General features: G+C 38.4%; 1 protein-coding gene across 1 annotated transcript; it reads left to right on the top strand.

Annotated features, from left to right (window-relative positions):
- Positions 1-19,005: 19,005 nt before the first annotated feature.
- LOC149829222 (Ubiquitin-conjugating enzyme/RWD-like protein) lies at positions 19,006-19,974 on the top strand. The gene has a single exon (XM_090017224.1). The coding sequence runs from the start codon at positions 19,006-19,008 to the stop codon at positions 19,972-19,974; it is 969 nt and encodes a 322-aa protein (XP_089873350.1).
- The last annotated feature ends 6,354 nt before the right edge of the window (positions 19,975-26,328 follow it).

The raw sequence follows: 26,328 nt of genomic DNA, 5'->3' as shown, positions 1-26,328 counted from the left end.
CCAATATGGTCATTAAATACATTGATTTACTCTTTTATTCAAGTAGGCACAATGGTTGCCACAATAAAACCTGGTATTTCGTAGACTATTTTTCTTTTTTTCTAGAAAAGGAATTTCATGGAATTATTGCATTACAATGTACAAATACTCTCTTAATGCCTTTGGAGCAATTTTGTCAGTATCGGAATCGGACCTGTATCGTTTGGCCAATGATTCAGATATCAATACTCAAGTGCATCATTCTGAATCAGCCAAAAAAAAAATTATTATGAGTCAATCAGACCGGAACACACGTTAAAACCATTAAAAAATATTAAAAATAAATTTTAAGCTATTTTTATATTTATCAAAAAATATATTAGTTAAAAGAGGTCGGGGTAAGCCTGGATGGAGGTGATAGGAAAGGATATGAATGCTTTGAACCTCACGAAGGACATGGCATTGGATAGAAATGATTGGAGGAGAAGGATTCATGTGGAAGACCCAGAATGATTTTCTTTTTTGGTTCATATCGCCAACCCCAATTGTTTTGAGATGAAGGCGTAGTTGTTGTTGTTTGTTGTCGTTGTTGATCAAAAATAGCCGATTCAGGTCGTATCAAAAATAAGTTAAAATTGAGGTTTAGGCAGGATTAACTTATTTTTGAACACCCACCGGGCAAACCATTAGTATGATCCCAAGGGAATCAATCCTGAGCAAGATGGTGTTCCATCGGACAGCCCTAACTACTTGAGCAGGTTTATCGTCAGTAAAAGTCCTTGAGGTTCGCCCGGCCCACAGGAAATTACACCCAACTTTAGCCTTGCAACAAAGAATGCTCAAGTAGATTTCAAACTGTGGTCCTCCTCCCATGTCAGGTAACAAACTAGGAAGACAAAGCCTTTGTAGGTAATCAAAACTTAGGACCAACATGGTAGAGAATAATTATTTTAATACCTAGCTTACATTTTTAAATGATGGATTAGGTACCTTTACATGCTATTATTCTTCATTCAAGTAAAGGAATAATTGCACAAAGTTTTTAAATAAAATGCTGTGCATGTGCTGGTATGAGTAAAGGACATTTATAAGCACAAGGCTCATTAACAAATGTTTATATTTCTTGTACTACTGAATGCACAACATAAATTAACAATAATAAATTTAAAATGCACATATTTACCATGTGTTTACCAACATAATTGCTTCTTTACAAAGGGAGCAGCTTTTTAACTTTTTCTTAAAGATAGTTAAAGCCCCAGTTAATCTCAAAACTAAGACAGGGTCATTGTAGTTAATGACGCTAATAATTACAGTGTATGGAGATTGACCAAACTAAACCTACCTGAGCATGGGAAAGCCCTGACATACAATTTTAAATGGCCAGCTTGTCAAAACCAACCTTTTTTTTATACAGAGAAAGCTGGGGTGAGGCAGACTCCTACCAGTTATACAACTATATCATCCGGATTCGAACTTGCAACGTCTCAATATAAGGTGACATGCACTAACTGCTCCTGCCAGTCGGGGATGCACACGAGCCGAGCTTGGGTTATTCGAACTCGGCTTGGTGCAAAATATATCTGTCCAAGCTCATAGCCAAGCTTGAATGACTTTGTTTATACTCAGCTAGGTTCCGAGCTAGGGCCAGCTTGACTGACTTTGTCCCTACTTTTTAAAAATATTGTTCAGGGTGAGTTTTGAACCCAAACCTCTAAGTTTTCCAAGTGACCCACCAGTCCGAGCCTTCACTAACAATAACTTGATGAATGAAATTGCAAAAAATAAATAAATATATATATATATATATACTTGTATCTAAGCCTTATCGAGCATCAAGCTCGGCTCATTTGCCCGTCGAAGTCTTAGAACCATGTTCAAGCTCGGCTCATTTAAAGCACGGACAAGTTTCGAGCTGGCTCGGTTCATTGTGCATCCCTACCTGCCAGACAATTGGGAACCCTGTTGGTTGTCAAGCCCAACTTGCTATGTCACAATGAGATGCCACATGAGGTCCGTGTCTAGAGGGACACGAGTAAAAACACAGACCTGATCGGACACATCTGCTTTACCTTAAAAAAAAAACATTTTCGTCAGACCTAGCTACATCAACATGGACTGGAATTGTAACCGGATCTAAGACTTCCCTGGAACTAGGGTGTCAACCGGTTCGGTTTGGTTGGGACCCAGGTGAAACCAGACCTGGACCCGAGGTATGGTATCGGGTTCAGACCTGATTCTAATCAGAACCACCCTAAGAGGAACCATACGTGTTCCTTATAAGAACTATGTGAACCAGACCGGGTCATACCCGGTACAACAATATTTTTTTTATCATTTTTACATTAAAAATTTATGGGTCTTAATTGGAACTCGGGTCCGGCCAGGGTCTGGTATAAAATTTCACAAACTATACCCAGGTCCATGTATTAATCAAACCTTTGAGTCTGGACCCGGGTCATAATTAGGTCTTCTTATTTATCGCCCTAACCAGATCCTATAGGGTTTGGTTTGGGTCGGGTCTGGGTAAACCTGTCCCATTGACACCCCTACATGGAACATCATAGCCGAATATAGATCCATAATTGGACCTAATGTTCAAAAGTTGTATATAGTTTTGGGTCAAGCATAACCGAACCCATATCTGACTCATTCTCATGCTCAAAGAGCACAGGCCCTATGGCAAGGGGTGTCAACCGGTCGAGTTTGGTTCGAACCCAGGTGAAACCAGACTTGGACCAGATTTTTGGGTATGGTATCAGGGCTAGACTCAGGTCTAATCAGGTCCACTATAAGAAAAACTATACCTCGACCCAATAAGAACTACATGAACCAAACCCAGACCATACCCGGTAAAACCATAAATTTTTTATCATTTTTACATTGAAAAATTATGGGTCTTAAACAGAACTCGGGTCAGGTCCGGGTTTTAGTACAAAATTTCACAATCTATACCGGGGTCTTCTTATTTATCATCATACTTGGACCCTATAGGGTTTGGTCCGGGTAAACCAGGTTCATCCTGTGAGAGGGACCATCTAACAGGATAAAAAATTTCAATATCCAAGGGCATTTTAGTCATTATGAAGAGCCCTTTGCTTCTAGGTTAAGTCTAGGGTCGGTGGGGGTGTCTCTGCCGAGAAAGCAGCGTCCCACCAAGTTTTTCCCAACTTCCACCACAAGGATCCAGACCCGATTGGCCAACTAAAAAATTACAAAATTGCCCTCATTGTCTGGTCCTCTCCCCTCCCCCTTCTCCTGCAGGCTCTAACCCAGCCCAGAGTGGGAAAAAGTTTAAAACCGAAAATAACGCGAGTTTTTTTATTGTGAAATATTGAAAATTTTGAGTTTAATCACATGTTTATCGATAAATTGTTAGAAAATTTTGCGTAAGAATAAGAAAACAAATATTTACAAAAAAGAAGTAAATAAAAACAAAAAAATAAATCCTGCTATATTGATCGTTTAAAATGGCAGGAAGAGATATTTTTCACTGTGGCACCAACCAACAAATATTGATGAGATAATAGTAAAAAAGTTGACTCGATCAAGTTGACTCAAAATTTGGCAAGACTGGGCTTGGACCTGGTCAGCTTCCATTTCTAGCAACTAATGAAGGGCTACACTAAAAGAGGGTTAGTTCTTAGTCCATTCTTCCTAGTAAAGAGCATCCTGATAAAAGTGGTGACTTTTTTTTGTTATAACAGCGTTGTGATATTGTGAAAATAGTGGGACTTGACTCAAGCAGGACCATGCCAAGTCCATAGTGGGTCCATGCCAAGTCCAAGAATGAGATCTTGGACTCAACTTTGACGAAACCATGTCCAGTAAAACTATAAGCTTATAGACCCGAAGGGGCCGACTACATGGTTTCAGGCTTGTGGATAGGGAAATCTCTCTCTACCCTAAGTTCGAATCTTCATGTGGGCTCCCCTTAAAGCGTGGGTGGGTATAGGGTTACGTCGCCCAAATGACGACTGTAAGTACAGCAGGTTATGACCAGCACGTCCAGGTCTTCAATCTGGAGTAGGACTGGGTAAATGAGCCGAACGAGCCAAGATTGGACTCGTTTTCTGGCTAGGCTCGTTAAGGGTATACCCCTGCTCTGGCTCGGCTCGTGAGCACTAGCGAGCTGAGCTGAGCCCAAGCTTGTTACCAGCTGATCATTGATCATGGACTGGCTCATTGTTTAGCTGTTTTTTAGCTTGATAATATATATATATATATACTAATGGGGCCTCCCCTTGTCTGGTAGGAGCAGTTATGGAAAGTCACCAGGTGTTGGGACGTTGCAATATAAAACCTTATGGTACGGTTGTATAACCGGTGGGTCTGCCTAACCCTAGCTTTCTTATAAAAAAAATACATGCATAAAACATATATAATATGATATATATAATATATATGATATATATAATATATAATATAAAAAATAAGCCTATATCAGCCGAGCCAAGCTGAGCTTGACATGTTAGTGCTCGGCTCATTAACTTAAAAGAGCTGACTCATAGCTTGGCTCACCGAGCTCAATTTATGAGCCGAGCCGAACAGTAGCTGCTCGTCTCATTTCCCAGCACTTATCCTTAGTGCTGTTTCTCTATATAGAAAAGAAAAATTTACAATTTTTTCATTGGTCACAAACAATTTACAATTTACAATTTACAATATATGTTCAAGAGTATAGAATCTGGGAAGATAAGCCTCCTGATTGGTTTCCAGACCCAATTTCCACACGATTGTTTTTATTCAAAGATATAACTGGTAGTGGTCTGCGTAACCCCAGCTTGCCAATAAAAAAAAAAAAAAGAAAGTGAAATTTTGGAAGGAAAATTTTTCTAAAAAATTGATTTTTGATAAGAAAAAATCATCCACCAAGGGGTGAAGGAATTTTTCATATCAAAATCTTTCTGGACTAGAGCGATGCCCTCTTTCTCTTCCTACAGTGGTGCGATGCGGCGCGACTCGACTATGAAGCCATCCTCCACCTTCATCCTCCATGCAGCCGTCTTCCACCTTTGTTTCCAGTTACAATCACTCATGCTTGGACAGTAGAGGCTACCATAGAAGTACACGCTGGGTTTTTTCCTTCTTGCTTTGTTGTTCACCATACTCTGTTGTATTGATCATAAAGGTTTGTTCTTGAGAGGTTTTTCTTCCTGGTTGAATCAAGATTGAATCGGCTGATTCGATGAGAATTGGCCATTTGCATCAATATTGACAACATTGGCATGAACCATCACCCACTTAGCCCACTAACTTATGCTGTTGAAATTAATTTGTAATTATTTTTGTTAGATTAATTTGTATTTACTCCCAAAGTAAGTCGTCTATGTTGGAAGGTGAATGGGTTCATGTAGGAGACTCTCAATCTATCTGGTCTCTTTAATGCTCCCACATGAGACATGAGTCAGTCATGGAGGTTACATGAACCTCAGCATATAGCACCTAGGAATTTGAAAGGGTGTCTTAAGATAAGTGAGAACTCATTGTAATCTCCCCCTCCTAATTTAAGTCAATCAATTCTTAGGCTTAATGCAAGCCTATAAATACCTATGTGTATAATATAATGTATCTCACATCACATTGAGTTTGAATGAAAATATTTATTTGGGTGAAACACCCTACGTTGGGTGCCTCTTGTGTGTATTCTGCATGTTTTCAATTAGGTCCTTACAACCAAAAAGATATTTTCTAAATGTCTTTCCTTTTCATTTAAACTTCTATTACCTTCAATGTTTCCTTTTCTTTCTCTCCAAAATCTAGATTTATTTTATTATCATACTTCTGTTGCACCAATAAGTTTTGGTATCAGAGCCTGCATAATGAGGGACACACCAAGACATACTAAAGAAGAGTTGAGTCGTGATTGGGGGAAGGACTCAACAAGCCACTCAAGAAAAATGGCAGCAATCTATCAACTGTGTTCAATGACAAAAACTATAATTTTTAGAGTCTCAATGAAAAATTTATTGGCTTCACAGGACCTTTGGGAGCTCATTTAAAATGGATGCGAGGAACCAGATGATAATGCAACTCTTGCGTCATGGACTCTAACAAAACAAAAAGAATTTAAGGAGAACAAGAAGAAAAATACCAATAAGAAATATAAAATCTCAAATAAATCCTAAAAAATATGAGATTAACATGTAAAAGTAACTGAGAAACTGATTATATAACTGAAAAACAAATTATATAGCTATGAAAAAACTATAAGATTAAAAAAACTGATTAAAAAATATAAAAAAGTAACTAATAAACTGATTATATAACTTAAAAACTGATTATATAACTGAGAAACTAATTATATAATTGAGTAACTAATTATATAACTTAGAAACAAATTATATAGCTTTGAAAAAAACTACATAGCGTAATAGGATTAACAGCAAATTATAATGTCCTAACCTATATGTATATTTGTTTTTCACACAACACAAACTTCTTCTTGCAGAGAGACTCGCCTCAAGATCAGGCGCACCTTTTACACCTCAAGACCTAGGCCGCCTAAGGATGTTAAAAAAATTCACAACAGTCCTTCCACACATGTGATTCTGAATGTCTACTTTCTCCTCCTGCCCCTAAGGGAGTCCTAACAGCCCATATTTTGCTTCAATCAATTTAGAAAATCATTCTCCCCTGCATGATGGCAGCCCTGCAGCCACCACCATTCTGTCACTATTGCCAGGTTGAATGCTTCAAACTTCCAAGTTCCAATCCCTCCTTATAGGTGGAAAGAGAAAATATATCTCAACCAGCCAAACAGAACACCCTCTCTTCTCCAATAAATTTCAACTTATTCAATTTCTTTTAAATTATTATTATTATCTTTTTTTTTTACTTAATGTGATCCACCATTCCATGAATAGGTTTACTTATCCAAAGTTTATCATCTTTGTGCAAACTGCAAATTTGTATGCAGGTGTATATGCCAATGACATTGATGCATCCAAGCAATGAGGTTACCACATCCCTGAAGATGGAGCTAAACGTTTACCAATTCCTTTGTTGAACTAGAAGTAAACAACCTAGCTGTGGCATTACTTTACAAAATATAGATAGTTTTGCATCCAATTACAAGACCTTTCATACACTTCTAATGGGAACATGAAAGTCCTGAGAAAGATCTGTCCAAGTATAACTCCATGCCCTCAATGTGTAACACAATGGGGCCGTTGTGTGCAGTAAAGCTTAAGTAAATCTTCAAGGAAATAAACAGGCAATCTACTAGATAGAAAGATTTACATAGATTTTTAAAGCAAACACATGGCTTCAAAAATCTTCCTATCTAGTAGATTGCCTGTTTATTTCCTTGAAGATTTACTTAAGCTTTACTGCACACAACGGCCCCATTGTGTTACACATTGAGGGCATGGCGTTATACTTGACTGCAATATGAATGAAATTGAGATCGATGGTATGATCCTTGACCCACACCTCGTTCGAGTAATCCATGCACTAGATAATCATGTTTTATTTGTTTCTATCATGAGCAGTGATCTATTTTTAGCTTTCTCTATTGTACAAAGGACTCAATCTAAACAATTTCCAAAAGAATTGCACGTACTTTTGTGCCCTCAAATTGATGTTTGAATGACATTTATCCTTGAGAGATAATAAATCAAGTCTCTTCTTTACAGGGACAGAAATCAAAATAATGCAGACATACGCATACCTTTCCATTGTCACGCATAATCGTCTTCGGTGAGACCAGGCTCTCCACATAATTACCACCCCACGTAGTAGTGTTGGGGTCTGCAACTGCCTGCCCCAGCAAATTCACTTTTCTCATCGTCTTGAGTTTGGCATTGTATGAAAGGAAGGCTCATAGGTGCCTGGAACAAGGTTCTTCATCTACCACATAAACCATCTATAGCAGGAACTCTCTGTCATCGACCTTGGCCAAGGAATAAGATGTAGATATCCCTAATCTCAACTCCAGTATGAATGAAATTGAGATCGATGGTATGATCCTTGACCCACACCTCCTTCGAGTAATCCATCGGTAACCATGTACCCATGGCCGTCATCAGACACAGAAGACCTCGAACAACATGGCAATCAGGCAAACTATCTTTACAAGATCCATCTGCAACGCAGCAACCGGGTGGCAATGCCAAAGCCCAGAACCTCTCGTCAGTCATGTCAAACGCAGCAAAGAATACCATCAGTGGTCCCTCATTCTCCCGGTGAAACTGTAACGATCCAAACTGGGGCCTCTCGAGCCAGGGTCCACAACGTTCTCAAAGAGAAATTACTAATCAAAACCAAGCCATTTTTTTTATAACAAAGAGAAATTACTAAAAAAATATTCCACATGTCAAACCATCCATGTTCATTATCCGAAAGGTTCATGCTTAAAATAGAAAATACATAAATATAAATAAAATGAAGTACTTCACGGTACTTCAAGTCACGGGTAGTTGAGTCCAAGTTCACGAGTTAAGTTTTTCTATTTGCCGTGCTTCACGATCTTATAGTTGTAACCTAGTGGAGGTGGGTCTAAAATTCAGTAAGTTTTTATTTACAAACATAAAATAATTGTGACAACTGTAGTGAGCTCTAAGTTTCTACTCTTAGTTTAGTTCTCTAACTAAAACACATGTTGCTTACATAATTTATCTTCTTCTTACCATTTTCTTACCTTTCTTAAAACCATTCCTTATCTCAAGAGTAGACATTTCTAATACTATGCTCTACACTAATCAACTATTTCAAAAATATCCTGTTGGGGCGTAGCAACCCATGTAGACAACTTCAGAGTCTACAATTGTTGGTCAGACATATGAACCACCCACAAACAACATAATCCAAATCGATTTAGACTATGGACTTTCAATTGGTACAACTTTGCTCACCAGTTGCAAGTCAGAGAGCCCAATATGTTCATCGATAGCGAGCCGAAGCGCCTGAGAAGCTATACATGCTCTCAAGGTTTTTGAAGAGTTATACATGCTCCCATGGTTTGCAGTTCATGTTACTTCTTATATGTGTCTAATAAACAATGTTTCTAACCCCTAAGAGTTACCTAGAAATTATTCAAAAATATCAAGGACAAATGAGGTACACACACCTCTAACAAAGCCCTAGATTATGTCATTTCAAATCGAGTTTTTTTATCCTTCTCTATGTTATTAACCTAGGTGCATTATCCATTTCATTTATTTTCCTTTTTCATTGTTATTATATTATACCGTTTCAAATGTATATTCACTAACTAATGTTCGACATGTAATCATATATACATGCTACAGTTATAGGGATAACAATCTATTACAGAGACACATTATCAATTAATCGCGCAACGACACTTACAATACCTCTCTCAAGGTATAAGCGTGACATTTTCAAGATAAATTATTTTTCTGAAGACCTTGGAATTCTACTTCCTTTTCTTAAAGTCTATCACTTCTTTTCACTTTCCACAACATATTACATGTACCCAACCATTTTTTTCATTTCCACATCAAGCACAAACATGATACAAGTCATTATCATTTGTTAACATTTACATAACATGATCAAGTACTAAAAATAAACATGTAATATGTGCATCGCATTGAAAGCATCAGAAATATAGATTCTTAAGCATGCAATTTAATTGATCTATTCATATACATGAAATAATCAACATACTTATAAAGCACATGAAATCACACTCTGAGCTTTTCTGTCATACTCTGATCTCAATTCACAGTGTCTGACATGTTGGCATTAACTAATGGATTCCTCTTTGGAAGACAAATCTATTGGCCCAAAAAATCACCCGAATCAGGGTGAGAAGTTATTCTCGTTTTACCGAAATAGGTCAATTAAGGGTAAAATGGTTATTTTACCTATCAAGCGGGTCTAGATTCAAACATTAGAATTTATGAGAGATCTAGCCAACCCTCTTGATCTCATTCTCAAATTTTGAATCAGATTTGATCCGAATAAGAATCTTATATACATACCCAAAATTGGTATATATACAATTTATTTACTCTCTTTAACCAATTGAACCAGGTTGGCCCACTGATAAGGAGTAGTTCCCTTCTCATCAGATGTCTAGGGACTAAAACTTTTGAACCAGGTTGGCCTTGAACGATTTCAACACGTCTAGGGACTTAAACTTTTCATAAATTAAATATAGGTACCCATAATAAGAATAGTCGTCTATGAACGTAATAAAATATTATTGACTATTCCAAGAAGCCGTAGGGAAGGGTCCACAAATATCTGTATGAATTAGTTCTAAGACATTTGTTTTCCTTTCAATACTTAATTTCCTTATGTTTGTTCGTTTCTCTTTTATACACTCAACACAAACCTGAAAGTCAGTGAACTCAAGGGAATCAAGAATTTCATTTGATACAAGCCTTTCAATTCATTGTTTAGAAATATGACCTAAGCGCTTATGTCATAACAAAGCAGAATTCTCATTTGTCAATTTTTGTTTTGTACCATGAGAATTTTATTGCAAGGTTTCATTAAATGAGGCAATAGTATCAAGTAAATAAAGGTTATCAATCGCAGATAAAGAACTGGTCCCAATAAGATTTGAATCAAGAAACAATTTAAATTCATTATTTTCAAATAAACAAGAATAACCGTATTTGTCCAAAATAGAAATAAAAACCAAATTTTGTCTAAAAGACCACACAATAAATGTTTCTTTCAAATCTAAATAATTCTCAGTCTTTAATAACAACCTAAATGTTCATATTGCATCGACTTCAACTGTTTTTCTATCGCCCACATAGATGAATCTTTCAGCATCAATTGGCGGTCGACAACTTAGGCAACCCTACATAGACATACTTATATGAGTGGTAGCACCAGAATTCGTCCACCAAGTGTGTTCGGGCACAAAAGTCAAATTAACCTCAGAACAAACCAAAGTAAGGAACATACATTTCTTCTCACGTCAGGCATGATACTTGGTACAGTCTTTCTTCATGTGATCATCTCCTTTGCAAAAGAAACAACTAGACTTTGGGTTCTGATGTCTTTTCTGTTTCTTCTGCGATTGAGGGTCAACTGTAGCTTTGTTAGTTCTTTTATTTTTCTTAAACCTGTCCTTAGAGGTTATTGCCAAATGAGCACTCTCAGCCTTCTCTTGCTTCATCCTATCATATTCTTGCACATAGTGTGAAATAAGCTCATTAAGAGTCTATTTTTTCTTTTGACAGTTATAACTGACCTTAAATTGGTTGTACTATGTAGGAAGGGATATCAAAACTAAGTGCAGGAGTAAGTCTTTAGACAACTCTAACCTTAGTGCCTTGAGTGTTGAAGCAAGATGAGGTATCTGCATGATGTACTCCCTAATGTTTTCTTTGCCCTAATACCTCATTGAGACAAGACTTGAAAAAAGAGTACTTGTCTCAGCCTTTTCATTTTTTTACAAAATATTTTTCAATTTCTTCAAGAAAACATTTAGCATTTGCCTCTTCAGACATGGTGCCTCTCAAGGATTCAGGAATTGCACGTTTCATGATCATGAGACTCATGCGATTAGATAAATTCCATCGCTCAGAGTTCTTTTTATCCTCAGTAGAACTCCTATCTGTAAGAGCAAGTGGTTGATCTTCTCGTAGTACAAGATTCAAATCCATACAACCAAGCATAATCATAACATCTTCTTTCCAGTTCTTGAAATTGAAACCGCTCAAAACAGGGATGAAATTAATGTTTGCAAATATCATAGAAACAGACATATTGACTGAATAAAGAACAAACAAACTCATGATTAACATAAAATTTTATATGCATTAACACAAAATAACATATTTAAACAGTGGTGAACCCCATTACAAAATACCCAGCACAACATTGACACTTAGTCTTTGGGGAGAAATATCAACTTGTAAGTGGTGCTCTCAATATAGTAATCAAAACATGGATAATTAGTCATGTCAAACAACGAGCATTTCTTTAGACTGACTCGTTATTCACATGAAAAACTAAATAATTGTCCCATATTTATTACTGAAAGTATATATTTGGGTTCTTCCAAATAGTAATCTTCCTTTGAGCCAATCACTATTCACATGAATCATAAACATATAAACATCACAATATTCTAAAATAAACTAATCTATATAACAGAGGTTACTTTGGGAACATATTGATTCAATCAATTCAATTTAGAGTATTTGACTTAGAATCATAACTACCAAGGTTCAAATATGTCAAGAGGTACATATGAAAGAATTAAAGCAAACATAATAAAGCACATGAGCTGAAAAGTAACTTAAGATCAACCCATAATAGTGATCCATGATGCACACCAAAAGCCTTGTACAATAAAGTCCTTAATAAAAAACAAAAATTATTGCAAGGCGTATGCACGGGAAACAACAGGTTTGACCAGGCACGGGTCAGACCCAAACATATAATATCCAAATGGCATTGGCCATCAGGTCGGGATGAACCAGGCCTGACCCATAGGTCGGGTCGACCCGACCCGGCATGGGTCCGACTTTTAACCGCGTCGGTTCAGTCCCCTTGACCTAACAGGGACTGAACTGGTTTGGTTCTTTATGCAGTCCCGACCTGGCACTACCCAGAGGGCCGGATCTGCCTTGTGCTGTCTAGATGGCTGAAATCAGCCGTATGCTATCCAAATGACTAGAATCAGTTGTGTGTTGCCCAGATGGTCGGAATCGACCGTGTGTAGACCAGATGGCCAGAATCGACCTTGCATTATCCAGATGGTCGAAATCGGTCGTGTGTTGTCCAGATGGCTGTATTCGGCTGTGCGCTGTCCAGATGGCCGAATTCGGCCTTGCGATGCCCAAATGGTCAGAATCAACCTTGCATTGCCGTTGAACCTCAAAACAGAACTGACGGGTCAGTAGAGTGATCGCTCTCCCACCGTCTGATGATCAGACCTTCAAGAATACCCTTACATTGCCAGATAACATGATGATCGAAAAATGGTATGCCACCCAATTTCTGGCCGGCGATGACAATTCCATTGTCCGACAATCAGGGAAGAAACGGGGGGGGCCAAACGGCCCTCCCATTCAAAAAAGGATGCCTGATCCGCTAAAGAGGAAAGGGGCCTTTCGTCCCTTTCCATCCGGCGAGCCAAAAAAAAACTTTTGACCCTTCTCGTTCAGGTGATTTGAAAGAGAGAGAAGGGCCCGACAACCCTTCTGGTTCGACGATCGACGAAAGAGAAGGGCCCAACGGCCCCTCCCGTCTGGATGATCAAGAAATTGAATGATGATTGCTCACTGTCCGACGTCTAGTAAAGACTAAGGGGAGAACCAAATGGCTCTCCCACCTGTGCAACCCAGTGTTCCAAAAAAAAAGGGATAAATGACCCTTTTTGCTCAACTAGGTGCCGCTGAAATGCCCAATCACTGATCATAAAGAACCAACACCGCCAATAATAAAAAAATATGCAATAAAATCATATTTTCAACGATTCAACAAAAACATGTGCTCTGATATCAATTGTAGGATTTAAAAATCTACCGAAATAAAAGCAGGATCGAATACATGTTCACATTAAACTGTTGAGATCAAAACAAAATAGAACTTAATGCGGAAGCGATACCTGAGCCCATAGCGCTCTGATTGATCATTGACGGATATGATCTTTCATAACCTGTATATTTGGGCATTTTTCTTTCTCTAAAACTAATGAGAGAAGGATTGAATTTTCTTTCTGATAATGGGGAGTTTGAAGAGGGGGAGTCTATATCAAAGGTGTAGCTAGGGGGGGCAGGAGCCCAGTCCTGCCTCCTGAAATAGTTAAATTTTTTTTTTAAAAGCCCAGTCTTAGCCCAGCCCTGATTCCATATGAAATAGATTTTTATCCATTTTTGTAGCCCAGCTCAGCCCAGCCCTGGCTGCAGAAAATAGTTTGATTTGTCCATATGAAATAGATTTTTATTAATAATTATAGCCATTTTTTATTTTATTTCAAAAAAAAATTCGAGGGCGCTACCCCCGAACCCCCAACTATCACACAAATGTTTTTTTTTTGCTACACCCCTGTTTGCCCCCCCCCCCATGAATCCTAGCTACGCCACTGGCCTATATATAAGGTTTGAGGACCATAACCTAATGTATTTAAGATTCTGTCTTCAATTCAGCCCATTATAAAATTATAAACATGATAGGTATTTGTACATCGTGTACCATACCATATAAGATATCACAGTGCCCATCCAAATAAGATCACATAAACCGGGCTCGAACCTAAGACAATTTTACTAAGTATGGTTCAATGTATATGGGCCCACACGATTTTCTAACATGAGAGACTTTTACCTGCTGCTTCTACTTGATCTGCAACCTTAGGTTTCATGCTGCATTTCTCCATCGAGTGGGCTATCGATCCTCACAGGGGGGTAGTATCAGTATTTAATACTACTTTCGTAGACCACACTTTGGGTGAATGTTCTGCCGGAGTCGATTTCGATCTCTACCTCCGGCGATGGCCGAAAACCCAGTGGAACTTTTATCTTCATTCTAGCGAATTGTCTTCGCTCCTTCGTTCTGGTATAAATGTCAATTCCCACAAATTCGCCCCTCAACGATTCTGCGATGCTCACGAACACAACATCGGACCACAACTCTGGTAGCTGAACCCAGATTGGGACAGTGATATTAGTTTCCAATTTAATAGGCGCCCCTGGGTACCACCGGTTAGTGACCATGGTTTTTTCGGCCACACGCCGAGCACCTCTCCGAGTCACAATGTGGAAATGATCTTCATTTGAAACTACAATAAAAAAGAGGCCATCCTTGAGGGTAGCCATCGTTAATCCGTTCATGGGAGGCCACTGCGCCTTCAAAGCTTCGAACATATATGTTATCCGACGATCCTCTAACCCTCCCGGAAATCCTGCAATCGCTGTCCATCGGAGGATTTCCACCAGTTGTTCATAACGATTGCTCGAAATCCTGATTTTTTGTTTAGAGTTGGTGTCGCTGATAGGGTTCACTTTAATCTCCTCATGGAACTTCTGGTGTTCGTTGCTCACAATGGATGCTCAGGATTTTGTCATCTGTTGGTTGTTGGGTTACTGCCGCATTCATTTCCGGTGATTCACCCGAAGATCTTCTCTTTGAATGTCAATCTGCATTTCCCCTCCGGGGCTAGGGATGGCAGTGGACCTGAGCGGGGGAGGGGGGCAAGGTCTCCATCCCCACCTCCATCCTTCATGGGTTTTTATTTTAACCTCTGTCCCTGCCTTCATCCCAGTTTCATGTCTTCCATCCCGGGTCCAAACGAGGTGAGGCGGGGCGGGGGAAGCTTAAGTCCATCCCCGCCTCCATCACCATTTCATGTCCTCCATCACCAGTCCAAACTGGGCGAGGCACCCTGTTTACTCTCAGTCCACTGTCATCCCTACCTGTGGCCATTCATCTCATAAGGATAATCAGAGTTCACGTCTCAAATGAAGAATCCTATTGATAGGTCTATTGATCAGAGTTCATGTCAAATGAAAAATCCCAGTAATAAAGATGATGAGAGTTCACGTTGATCTGAGTCGAGTAGATGATAAGAGTCCCAGTCAAATAGAGGATTACAATGAGAGTTCTGGTCAAACGAAGGTTATCAAGCCTGTTGCAAAGAGTTCAATGAAAAATGATAAAAATCATGATAATTCTAGAGGAGTCCACGATAACATGAACAATAAAGAGATCTCGGATATGTTACTTGTTTTTGTAAAAATATATATGAAGGCTCTCAATGTATCCTACTCATCCATCACACGTTGAGTAGAGATTTTGCACCGTGAAACCACGTAAATAGTGTTTCTTCTTCTATACGTTCTTTTGTTTTCATCATCCGCATGGTCACCTCTATCGTTTTCCTCTCGCAGCTCATCTCCTTCGACGTCGGTCCACCGGCAGAGGTCATCCTTTTTTTAACCCACCCGACTTCTACTGAAATTAAACCAAATCTAAATTTGTTTAGAAACCTGAACCAAAACGTTTTGTTGCCTGAACCATTGTGGACCTAACCTATTTACTTCTAAACCGACTCCCACCTAACCCATTAAAGGCTTGCACCAATCAGTCCATATCTAACGATCTGTTTACCCAGTGATGGTACTCATATGTCAACAATAATATTACACCCACCAACAGAACCCAAACTTGATCTTGTTCTACTTTTCAACCCCTCCCCCCCCCCAACCTGACCTGAACGGAATAGTCTTGGTTACTTACTTAGAGGGTGTTTGTTTTATGCCCTTTTCTATGAAAGAGACTCACTCCTAGAAAATAGAGCCTCTTTCCTAGAGAGAGATTTTTAAAGTTGAGATTACAAAGATGGGACTTTAAGTTGTTTAGGATTAAATAGGTATGCAGAAGTTTTATTGAAATATTCAAATAAAACCTATCCATGGAAATGATTATCAAGTTCATTATTTTATTTTTTTAAACGAATGTCTTATAGGCTTACGACAACCTTCCTTTGTTGATACCAAGTTGCCCCTTGGCAGACACCAGAGCAAAGACAATCATATACAACTAAAGGACTACTACAAAGAAGATATGAGCTCTTTGTGACCCCGTCAGCTCATGAAGTGAGAATCAACATTAAAATATATGCCGTTTCATCAAATATTTTTACTTGTTAGCAAAATTTTCACATGAAGATGTTTAGATTCAAAAATATTCTCTTGTTTGTTCATTGAGTTGGAAACAAGCGTCCAAGGTAGCATTGTGACTTCTATCCAATAATATTAAAAATTTTGTCAGTAGGGCATAAATTGGTAAAAGTAAAATACTAAAAAAAAAGATGAATGAAATATAGTCAGGTGGTAAATCTCACTCATAATCAATGGTCCCAAGTTAGAATCCCTGTAGATTAATTCCCCCAGCCTTAATTTCAGAATCCAAAAGGACAAAGGTAAAGAGTGAAATCCATTGAACATGAGAAAGTGGTTGAATAATGAATTTGGTGTACCCATTTTTGTGTTGTTTGTTTAATTAAAAACAAAACTGCCAGTTTAATACTACCCCAAATTATAAGCATCACACCATTCCAATTGTAGGCACCCCTGATTGGTTTCATGAAAAGAATCAAATGATAAAATTTGATGTTTTTTTGCTCATTTCAAAGTGATGCGAATTAAAATTTATTTTTAGCTTTTAAAATGATAGTTTTAAGATTTTTATTTAAAAAATAAATTAAACTAAAAGATCTTGGCTTTCAAACAAACTAAAATTTAAGTCAATTCAAAAGTATGGAAAGTTATAACCAAAACAACCCAACAACTTCTAACAACGCATGAATTATTGTCAACAGATCTTGAAGGTCCCGTACCTAACAAGTACTAATAAATAAGGCTTGAGCTTTGATTTGTCAAAATTTGAGAAACAAAAAACTTGACCATAAACCTAGCCTAAGTACTTATTATATCATAACTTATTAGACCCAACTGCCCGCCAAACTCATTAGAAAATGGAAGGATCGTAATTGTCCAGGTTTTGAAACCCAATGTGCTTCTGAGCAATTCAACGCGGTTCAATCAAATGCTTTGACTTATCATATTACTCACATTTTCTTTAGTATGCGGTTCCTCGTATCAAAGATAATAAGAAAACTCAATGAAAGGGGGTCATCTATTTCAGCCTCTCTCTCCTCCATCAAAACCATTCATGCAAAAAAAAAATCCTGGTTTTTTTTTTATCAAAATAGAATCTCACTGTTTGGACATTAGAAGCAAGAGCTTTTAAGTTGAGTAAGAGTAAAAAAGAATACATGGAATACCGGTTTAGTAAGCAACGAAGTAGTGATGGGAGTGTAATGAAGCTTGGTGAGCAAAAAATACCGGTGGATGATTGTTTCAAATATTTGAGATCTATCATTCAAAAGTATGGAGAAATTGATGGATATGTAAATCATAGGATAAAGGTTGGATAAATGAAATGAAAAAGTGCAACTGAAGTGTTGTACGATCGTAGAATGTCATTTCGGTTGAAGGGAAAGTTTTATAGAACGACTATTAGGCCTGCTTTACTATATGGTACGGAATGTTGAACTGCCAAGAGACATCATATTCAAAAAATGAGTGCAGCTGAGATACGTATGCTGAGATGAATGTGTGGAAACACAATAAAAGATAAGATTCGGAACGAGGAGATACGTAAGAAGGTGGGTGTTGCACCCATTGAAAATAAGATAAGAGCGAATCGTTTACAGTGGTTTGAACTTCGGCGAAAGCCTAATGATGCTCCAGTTAGAAGGATGAAGAAATGAAAAAATATATTAGTTAAAAGAGGTCGGGGTAAGCTCAGGAAGACATGAATGAAGGTGATAGGAAAGGATATGAATGCTTTGAACCTCACCGAGGACATGGCATTGGATAGAAATGATTGGAGGAGAAGGATTCATGTGAAAGACCCAGAATGATATCGCTGACCCCAATTGTTTTGGGATGAAGGCTTAGTAGTAGTAGTTGTTGTTGTAGAATCTCACTGTTTGGGGGGCTTTGCTTCTAAGCCCGCGACACTCACCTTCCCTCGTGGAGAAGCACATTCTCCCATCTGCGTCTCTTTCGCCTGAAAGCGCCTTCCCGCAGGTGGATGTGTAACAACAAACGTCTCCTAAAAGTAATATTTATCTCTTAAGATTCTCCACCACATGAGGAATTACAACATTAGAAATAGTGATGAACTTTTTTTTTTAATCTATAACCCCAAAAAACTGGTACTTGGCACGAAGGGTTGTTCGTGTTGGCTCAGCCTGTCATACGTACGGTCGTCTGCCAGCAGCATAAACCTCCGTAGCTGGGACCTCTGCCCCGGAGCCTATGCTTTGAGTTGGTTTGTGCAGAGTAGTGCCGCCCATGATAATCGAACCTTGACTGCCTGTCTATCAGCCAAGCGCCTCCCCTACACCCCACTACGCCAACCCCCTTGAGGTAATAGTGATGTACTTGCTATTAAAAAATTAATGGTAATTTCAACGTAAGGCAAGGTGACGTGGGGACTAAGTTTTCCTTCGCCAGGGTTTCTCATAAACAAATGTCTCTATTACATCGATAACTCGATTACATCTCTCTTTCTACCATGGCTAGATCTGCAGCCCAATTCATAGACACAGCCTTCGCCCGCAGCGGCCCCTTCTCCCTCTCCTACACCCACCACAAGCTCAAATGGCTCATCCGCTCCCACCTGCTCGCCTTCTTCAATGAGTTCCCCTCCCTCTCCCCTAAAGCCTCCCGCTTCCCCAACGATGACGGCACCACCACCTCCTACCTCCTCAACGCCACTGGCACCATCAACTCCACCCCCATCACCATTTGGCTCCCTCCAACCTACCCCTTCACGCCACCCCTCGTCTTCCTCAACCCCACCACCGCCATAATTAAAGACCACCCGTTCGTCAACTGCACCACCGGAGCCATCCTCACCCCTTACCTCCTCACCTGGTCCTACCCTCGAGCCAACCTCGTCGATCTCGGGCGCAACCTCCGCCACATATTCCGCCTACACTCGCCTCTTCCTCCCACCACCACCACCACCACTGTTCCCGTATCCGATCTCTCCCACGTTTCGAAGCAAGAAGCGGTCGACCGGCTCGCGCTCGCGCTCTTCTACGACATCGCGGGCTTTCACCGGCAGGCCGACGCCGATCTCAACCAACTCTTCGACCGCCAATCTCTTCTCCAGGGGCGTCGTGATCAGCTCGATGACGCCGTCTTCGAGCTCGAGAGCGAAAGGCGTGCCCTTGAAGAGAGGGTGGAGGCGATGGGTTCGCCCGTAGATGCGCTGCGGAGCTGGTTAGAAGTGAACCGCGCGATCCGAAACAGCGAGTGCCAGGCGGAGGAGCCGTTCGAGTGCGTGGACAATGAGTCGAGATATGTGCTGGAGAGTTGTTCTGCTGATCTTGCCATAGAGGACGTGCTGGACAAGTTGGATAAAGCTTTGCAGGATGGGGCTGTGCAGTTGGGTGAGTACATGAAGAATGTGAGGAAGCTTGTCAGGGAACAGTTCTTCTGCCGTGCCATATATGCTAATATTATGAAACGGCGATGACACGGACTTAGCAATGTACTTGAGCACTCAAAATGGAACATCTGTCTCCGGCGTCTTTCTGGCGCTGCCGGCGCTACCAATGCCGTTTTTCGAAGAAACCACCCTCCGGATCAAAGACTTGGTCACGCTTAACATCATTGTTTTACAAATCGCCAAGCACAATTCGAAATAGCTAGTATGTTCAGAAGTTTTCGATTAGAAGTCAATCACGGTTATGGTTCCTGATTTTCGAAAATGATTTCTGCTTAACAAATTTCCAGAGAAAAAATGGCTGTTAAGTTGAATGGTTTTAGAAATCACTGATTTGTGCAACGACTCATGAAAAACATCATTAACAATATCACAAATTTTGGTGTTTTGTCAACTGTTGATTCTTGAATCGCCAAAAAATCCTGCACCCAAGCCGGATTTCACCAAAGGAATGATGTAGATCACATCTATCTATGAAGTCCAATTTGATCAAAACAACGTGGATCGTATCAAAGGAGGGGTACGAAGATAGGGATGAGTGAAACAGATTTGTCTATGTTGTAGAAGAGTGGAAAAGTGTCCACAATAGTTGCAAGGGCCTCGTCTGATTCGGAAATGTCTTAGTATATGCCTGTTGCTAAGCCTTTGTGCAAAGTAACCCTAAAACAAATTGGAGTGGGAACTGTATAAGGTGCACGCTCAAATCACAGGTTCTGAAACCAACCAACCAGTTTTCAGACCATCTTCACTGCCATAAGCGATGTCGTTTGGTCCCAGGAGGAGGGGGAAATGTAGTAATTGATAGATGTGATAAATATTTTTCAAAGATGTTTTCAATCAGGATGGAGGCATTTTAGTTATTTTACTAATAGGTATCGGCCATGGGAGCAAGGCAAGGTGAGACAAAGTGTATGTCCATCCCCACTTTTATCTCCACATGGGTTTTGATTTTCACCTTCATCCCTACCTCCACCCCCGTTTCATGTTTTCCGGCCCCCATCCAAAAAGGGCAAGGCAAGGCGGAGCCCCGTTTTCCTCCCATCCACTGCCATCCCCAATGGAAGGGGCTTAGTTTAGGTAGTCATTTAAGCTTTAACAAGGGAGAGATGTCAGAAATGGATGGTTAGGGACGTAGCTGGATTTCTGATGCCTTGAAGGATGGATGAATTCGTTCCGTGCTATGTGGTTTTATGTGATCTATGCTCACGTAGCAACTTTGGTGAAACGGTGATCTCGGCTTATGCAGGATAGGTAACACCAATGTGGTCAAAATTGTCTAGGCTATCGAGTCGTTTGGTGGTCGATACAGCATCTCAAGTGAATTGTTCTGAATCGATTAAAAATATTGATTTTATATAGAGAGAGTCACTAAATTATGAGAACTAATGCGTGAACCATGATTTTCATGGATTTTTTATTCTTTTTCCTTGAATCTAACCATATGGTTGTGTTCTACATGTTTTGTTTTATAAGAACCTACTCTTGAATCATCCCATTTTGATGCATAAACAAGATTTTTTCAAGACTTTAAAATCAATGGCTCATAATCTTCATAAATATTCAGACATTGTATTTTTTCATCCAAAATACATGATTTAATGGTTGATTAGTAACAAATTCACCATGCCAAGCACATCCACATGGTTGAATTTGCAAAAAAGGTATAAAAATGCTCATATTTCTAGTTATCATATTCTAGTGATTATATATATATATATATATATATATATATATATATATATATAGAGAGAGAGAGAGAGAGAGAGAGAGAGAGAGAGAGAGAACTTCTTTGGATAAGAATGCTACGATAGGCCATGACATTGACCCTCCAGGTTTCAATAATTAATTGATTTTGGACCACGAGCAAATGGGTTTTATATGTTTAAATATCATAGTAAGTCAAGTCCTCCCTAATGTCATATTATATTATGTTAATCAATTCTAAACTTCTTGTCTTCAGTTAAAGTGTATTAATTTGTAATAGTTGGGCTTAATGAGAAAATATGAAAAATCAAGCATTCCATCACCATTAAACCATGTTATAGACACTCTAAGATTCCTCAATATGTGCACATAATTTTCACAAAACCTTGTCTAAACATATGAAATGCCAAAATCTCAAACTCCAAGGAATTATGCATCATGTATGATCCATGAAATACTCGAGTTTGTTAAAATAGCATGGTCTCTAAGCAACTCAAGCCAGGACCCCAATGGGTCGCCCACATGGTCTCAGTCTTGTAGATGGGTCTGCCTCCCCTAACTAGAATTGGAGTCCTTTGTGGGTACCTCCTTCTGCAAGGGGACAAATCGGTTCCTATCATCCCCTATGCCATCCCTATCTTCATACCCCTTTTTGTGATTTCATTGGTGCAAGTTGTTTTGATCAAATCAGGCTCCACAGATATGATCTACATCATTCATTTAGTAAAGATCAACATTTCAATCTCCAAAATCCGGCTTGTGTGCAGGATTTTTCAGCAATTTGAAAACCAATGGTTGACAAAACACAAAACTTTGTGATTTAAAAAACCATACTTTTTTTGTTGAAAGAATATGATCCAATGGTAGATTCTTATTAAATTTTTCATGTTGAATCTATCTATAAAATCAGATTTGATCAAAACAACTCGCATCATAAGATTTAAGGGAGGTATGAAGATGAGAGATGACACAGGTGATGAGTGGAACTGAACTCTAAAGGCGAAGCAAGACACATTTTGGGGGTTAAGAGAGGTGCCGGCAGAGTTTTATGCTTCTGCAATGGTGACTGTAGGTACAGCATGCTAAGTCCACCGTCGCCAGGTGTTCGATCCCAGGTGTGGTTTTTGTGAAATAAATGAAAAAAAAAAACTTAAACTTGAGCCAACATGTGAGGAGTTCTGTTCTAAAGTTGTGATGAGCTCACTTAGACTGGTTATCACAAGAAGACTACTGTTGTTAGGAGAACTCCAATGTTGAACCATTCATACAACATAGAAAGCTTTTTTTTTTTTTACTTTCAAATCACTATATAATAGGAAATTTCTGTTCTTTAAATAACTTTGTAATAAATACTCAATTCAAGTCAATGGGAGGAAGTGTTCCTCAAATTTCCGGTTCACTCCTATCCACAACTTTCATTTATACTTTTCAAAAATTGTCCCTTTCATGATGCATAATCAAAACTGTATTCCTTGTATATATTTCACAATAATGCACCATTAATAAATGCTAGTGTCGAAATAACTATGGTCATGCTTTGTGAAGTCAATGGAATCATTATGGAAGCTTCCCATGTGTTGCAAATGAACTTCTTCATATTATATTCAAACTTATGAAGGTTAACATATTGTGCTGAAGATAAAGTAAAACCCTGATTGATCTTACAGTTTGCTGCTTCAAAAACCTTTTAATGTACCTCTTGGAGTATGAAGTAGACTGACAGATTTTGGTGTTTTTACAAATGGGCTATTTCAAAATAAATCAATCTTACAATAAATTTCTGAAATGCATCTTGAGCAGTAGCAGTATTCTTTCTTAAAATTGCATGATTCTCAAGTCGGAATATGACTCTTACACCCTTAGCTAATATATAAGAAACCGGATTTCCAGGAAGCCTGAAGCTGTGTGATACCAATGTTGTCAGTATCGTTATCGGCCCTGTATGGTTTAGCCAACTATTCAGGTGAATCTGCCGATACCGACTCAGGTGACTCGTTCTGAATCAGCCAAAAAATAATTAAAAATTATTATATATCAATCAGAACGTGACACATATTAAATCCATTAAAATAATATTAACAATAATTTTAAATATGTTTTACATTTATTAAAAAATAGGCGATTCAGGGGAGAAGCCTATCGATTTTATGCCGATGCGATACATATCTCGGCCGATACAGGCCTATACACACCGATACTGACAACATTGTGTGATACCCAATAATTGATAAATGCTCTTATGAAAAAAGGCCCCAAGAACCGACCCAAAGGGGTTTGGAATAGTGGGATAGGACCTAGACCGTTAGGTTCAAATCCTATGGGCACCACCCCCTCGAAGCTTGTCAACTCTCTGGGTCAAGGGGTATGCCTTCAGAGTTTTATGCTGATAGGACAGTAACCGTAATTACTGCAGACTGAGTCAGCACGGCTATGTCTTTGGGCCTTGGAGCAATTTCTCCAAGTAAAAAATCAAAAAAAAAAAACTAAGAACCAAGAGACACTCAGGGTTTTTTTTTTTTTTAACAACGAGGGTTATAAAGGTAACTAAAGAAAAAGGAAACGGACCAATATCTACTGCATCAAAGAAGGAAAAGGGACAATATGTACTAATCCAGTTGCCTATTAAACAATTACTAATACACGTTAGGTGTACTTATCATGTCTAAACATGTATTAAAAGTTATGTTGGTAGATAGATTTTGGGTACGTTGTTGATAAAATTTTATCTTCGAATATTTGCTTATTGCTTGGGGATCAAGTCTGGGCATAAATAAAATGTCATCATTAAATATTTGAATATTTCATGAAAAACAAGGGATGGGAACTGACGCACCACGTAAAGTTAGGGTTAGCCAGACCCCTACCAGTTATACAATGACACCATGGTGGTGGTGGTGGTGGTGGTGTGTGTGGGGGGGGGGGGGGGGGGGGGGGGGCTCCGCTTGTCTGGTAGGAGCAGTTAGTGCACGTCACTTTGTGTTGGGATGTTGCAAGTTCAAATCCCAATGGTATCATTGTATAAGAGGTAGGGGTCTGCCTAACCCAAGCTTGCCTTTAAAAAAAAAGTTGGTAATAAATAATTTGAGGGTGTATATTAAAATGTGTAGTGTTTTCTTCGAGAGGGTTAGTCTAGCAAAGGTCTTAAAATTTTCTGCAAACTTCGAGGGGTATCTTGTCATTTTCAAAGAAAACAAGTGATCTTGACTTATATATTTTGTAAACCATATATTATTGGTAATAAAATAATTAGGTTGTTATTTTATCAAATCTATAAAACTAGGTGCGTCTACTATCATAGATAATTTCAGCACCTAAGGTGTAAGATGTTGTAGAGTTGAATTTAATATTCTTTTTGCCATTGGTGACCAGTGAGACGAACATGGATTAAAACTGATCAACGGCACCTACTACATGTGTACTTGATTTTATAGGGATCAGTTCTTGAAGTGTTCTATTCCAATACATGGGTGGGTTTTTATTACATTCAAGTCCAAAATCTTTATAAATTTTTTAGGCTTCAAATATCATTTTTTTCATTTTAAACTCAGGTGTGGATTCCTTGTAAATCAACCATGCCCAACACATTTATTGAGCCAAAATGAGAAAAAAACATCAGAAGAGCATAAAACCCCATTTAGCAAGTTTCATTTATTACATACCAATCTCTCTCTCTCTCTCTCTCTCTCTCTCTCTCTCTCTCTCTCTCTCTCTCTCTCTCTCTCTCTCTCTCTCTCTCTCTCTATCTATCTATCTATATATATATATATATATATATATATATATATATAGAGAGAGAGAGAGAGAGAGAGATGCAAAATAAAGGGTTAATATTTGGTCTTATCAATGGCGTGGAACTATTGAGTATTTTATATTTTTTGTTTTGATCAAACCTTATGGATGTGATCCATAAGGTTTGTTTATTAAAAAATGAGTTTTGAATCATGTGATTGTAACATATAAGTAAGTTTCTTAAGTTTTTCAAAAATCAGTGGCCCATTATGTATTAAATTTTTCATGACTCAAAAAATCATATTTTTAGATTGAAATAACATGATTTTAGGTTTGAACCTCCGCAAACAAACCCTGCTGAAAACATCTATGGGATAATATTGAATCCATAAAGCATGAACCTACAATTTCTAGCTCAGTAGTTTCGTGCATGGTTGGCATTCTCGGGACTTAGTATCTTATCGGTTGCATGTAACTCAGCGATTCGGACGAGTCAACTCGGTGACTCAAATGAGTCAATGTTTTTGTTTAATTTATTAAAAATAAATAACAAATATATAATTTATAATACAAACTTTTAAAAAATTAACATAGAAGTATGATTTATTATATATAATAATACATGCTAACTTAGAATTTTTATATAAATATGTACATAGTGATATTTGTAGACAATTGCTTTTTTGTGAGAGAGATAAAAATTTAAGTTACATGTATTATGAAATATTGCTGAAAAACACGATATGTTAATTCACTATTTTAATTGGTAAACTAGAGTGATATTTACAAAATATTATGATATATTTGATAAAAATGTAAATATCATAATTTAATCACAATATTTGTATTCTAAAGATGAAAGTTTCAAAAAAATTACATGAGTGATTTAAGATGCGTTGAATAGCGCCATCTTTGGTCAAATCCCCCTTTCTTATTCTGATTCCGTTATTA

This window comes from Nuphar pumila, chromosome 9, assembly GCF_984573655.1.
Source record: "Nuphar pumila chromosome 9, dmNupPumi1.hap1.1, whole genome shotgun sequence".
Taxonomy (NCBI): Eukaryota; Viridiplantae; Streptophyta; class Magnoliopsida; order Nymphaeales; family Nymphaeaceae; genus Nuphar; species Nuphar pumila.
Note: the sequence above shows the minus strand (reverse complement) of the source record. Positions and strands in the feature narration are given on the sequence as shown.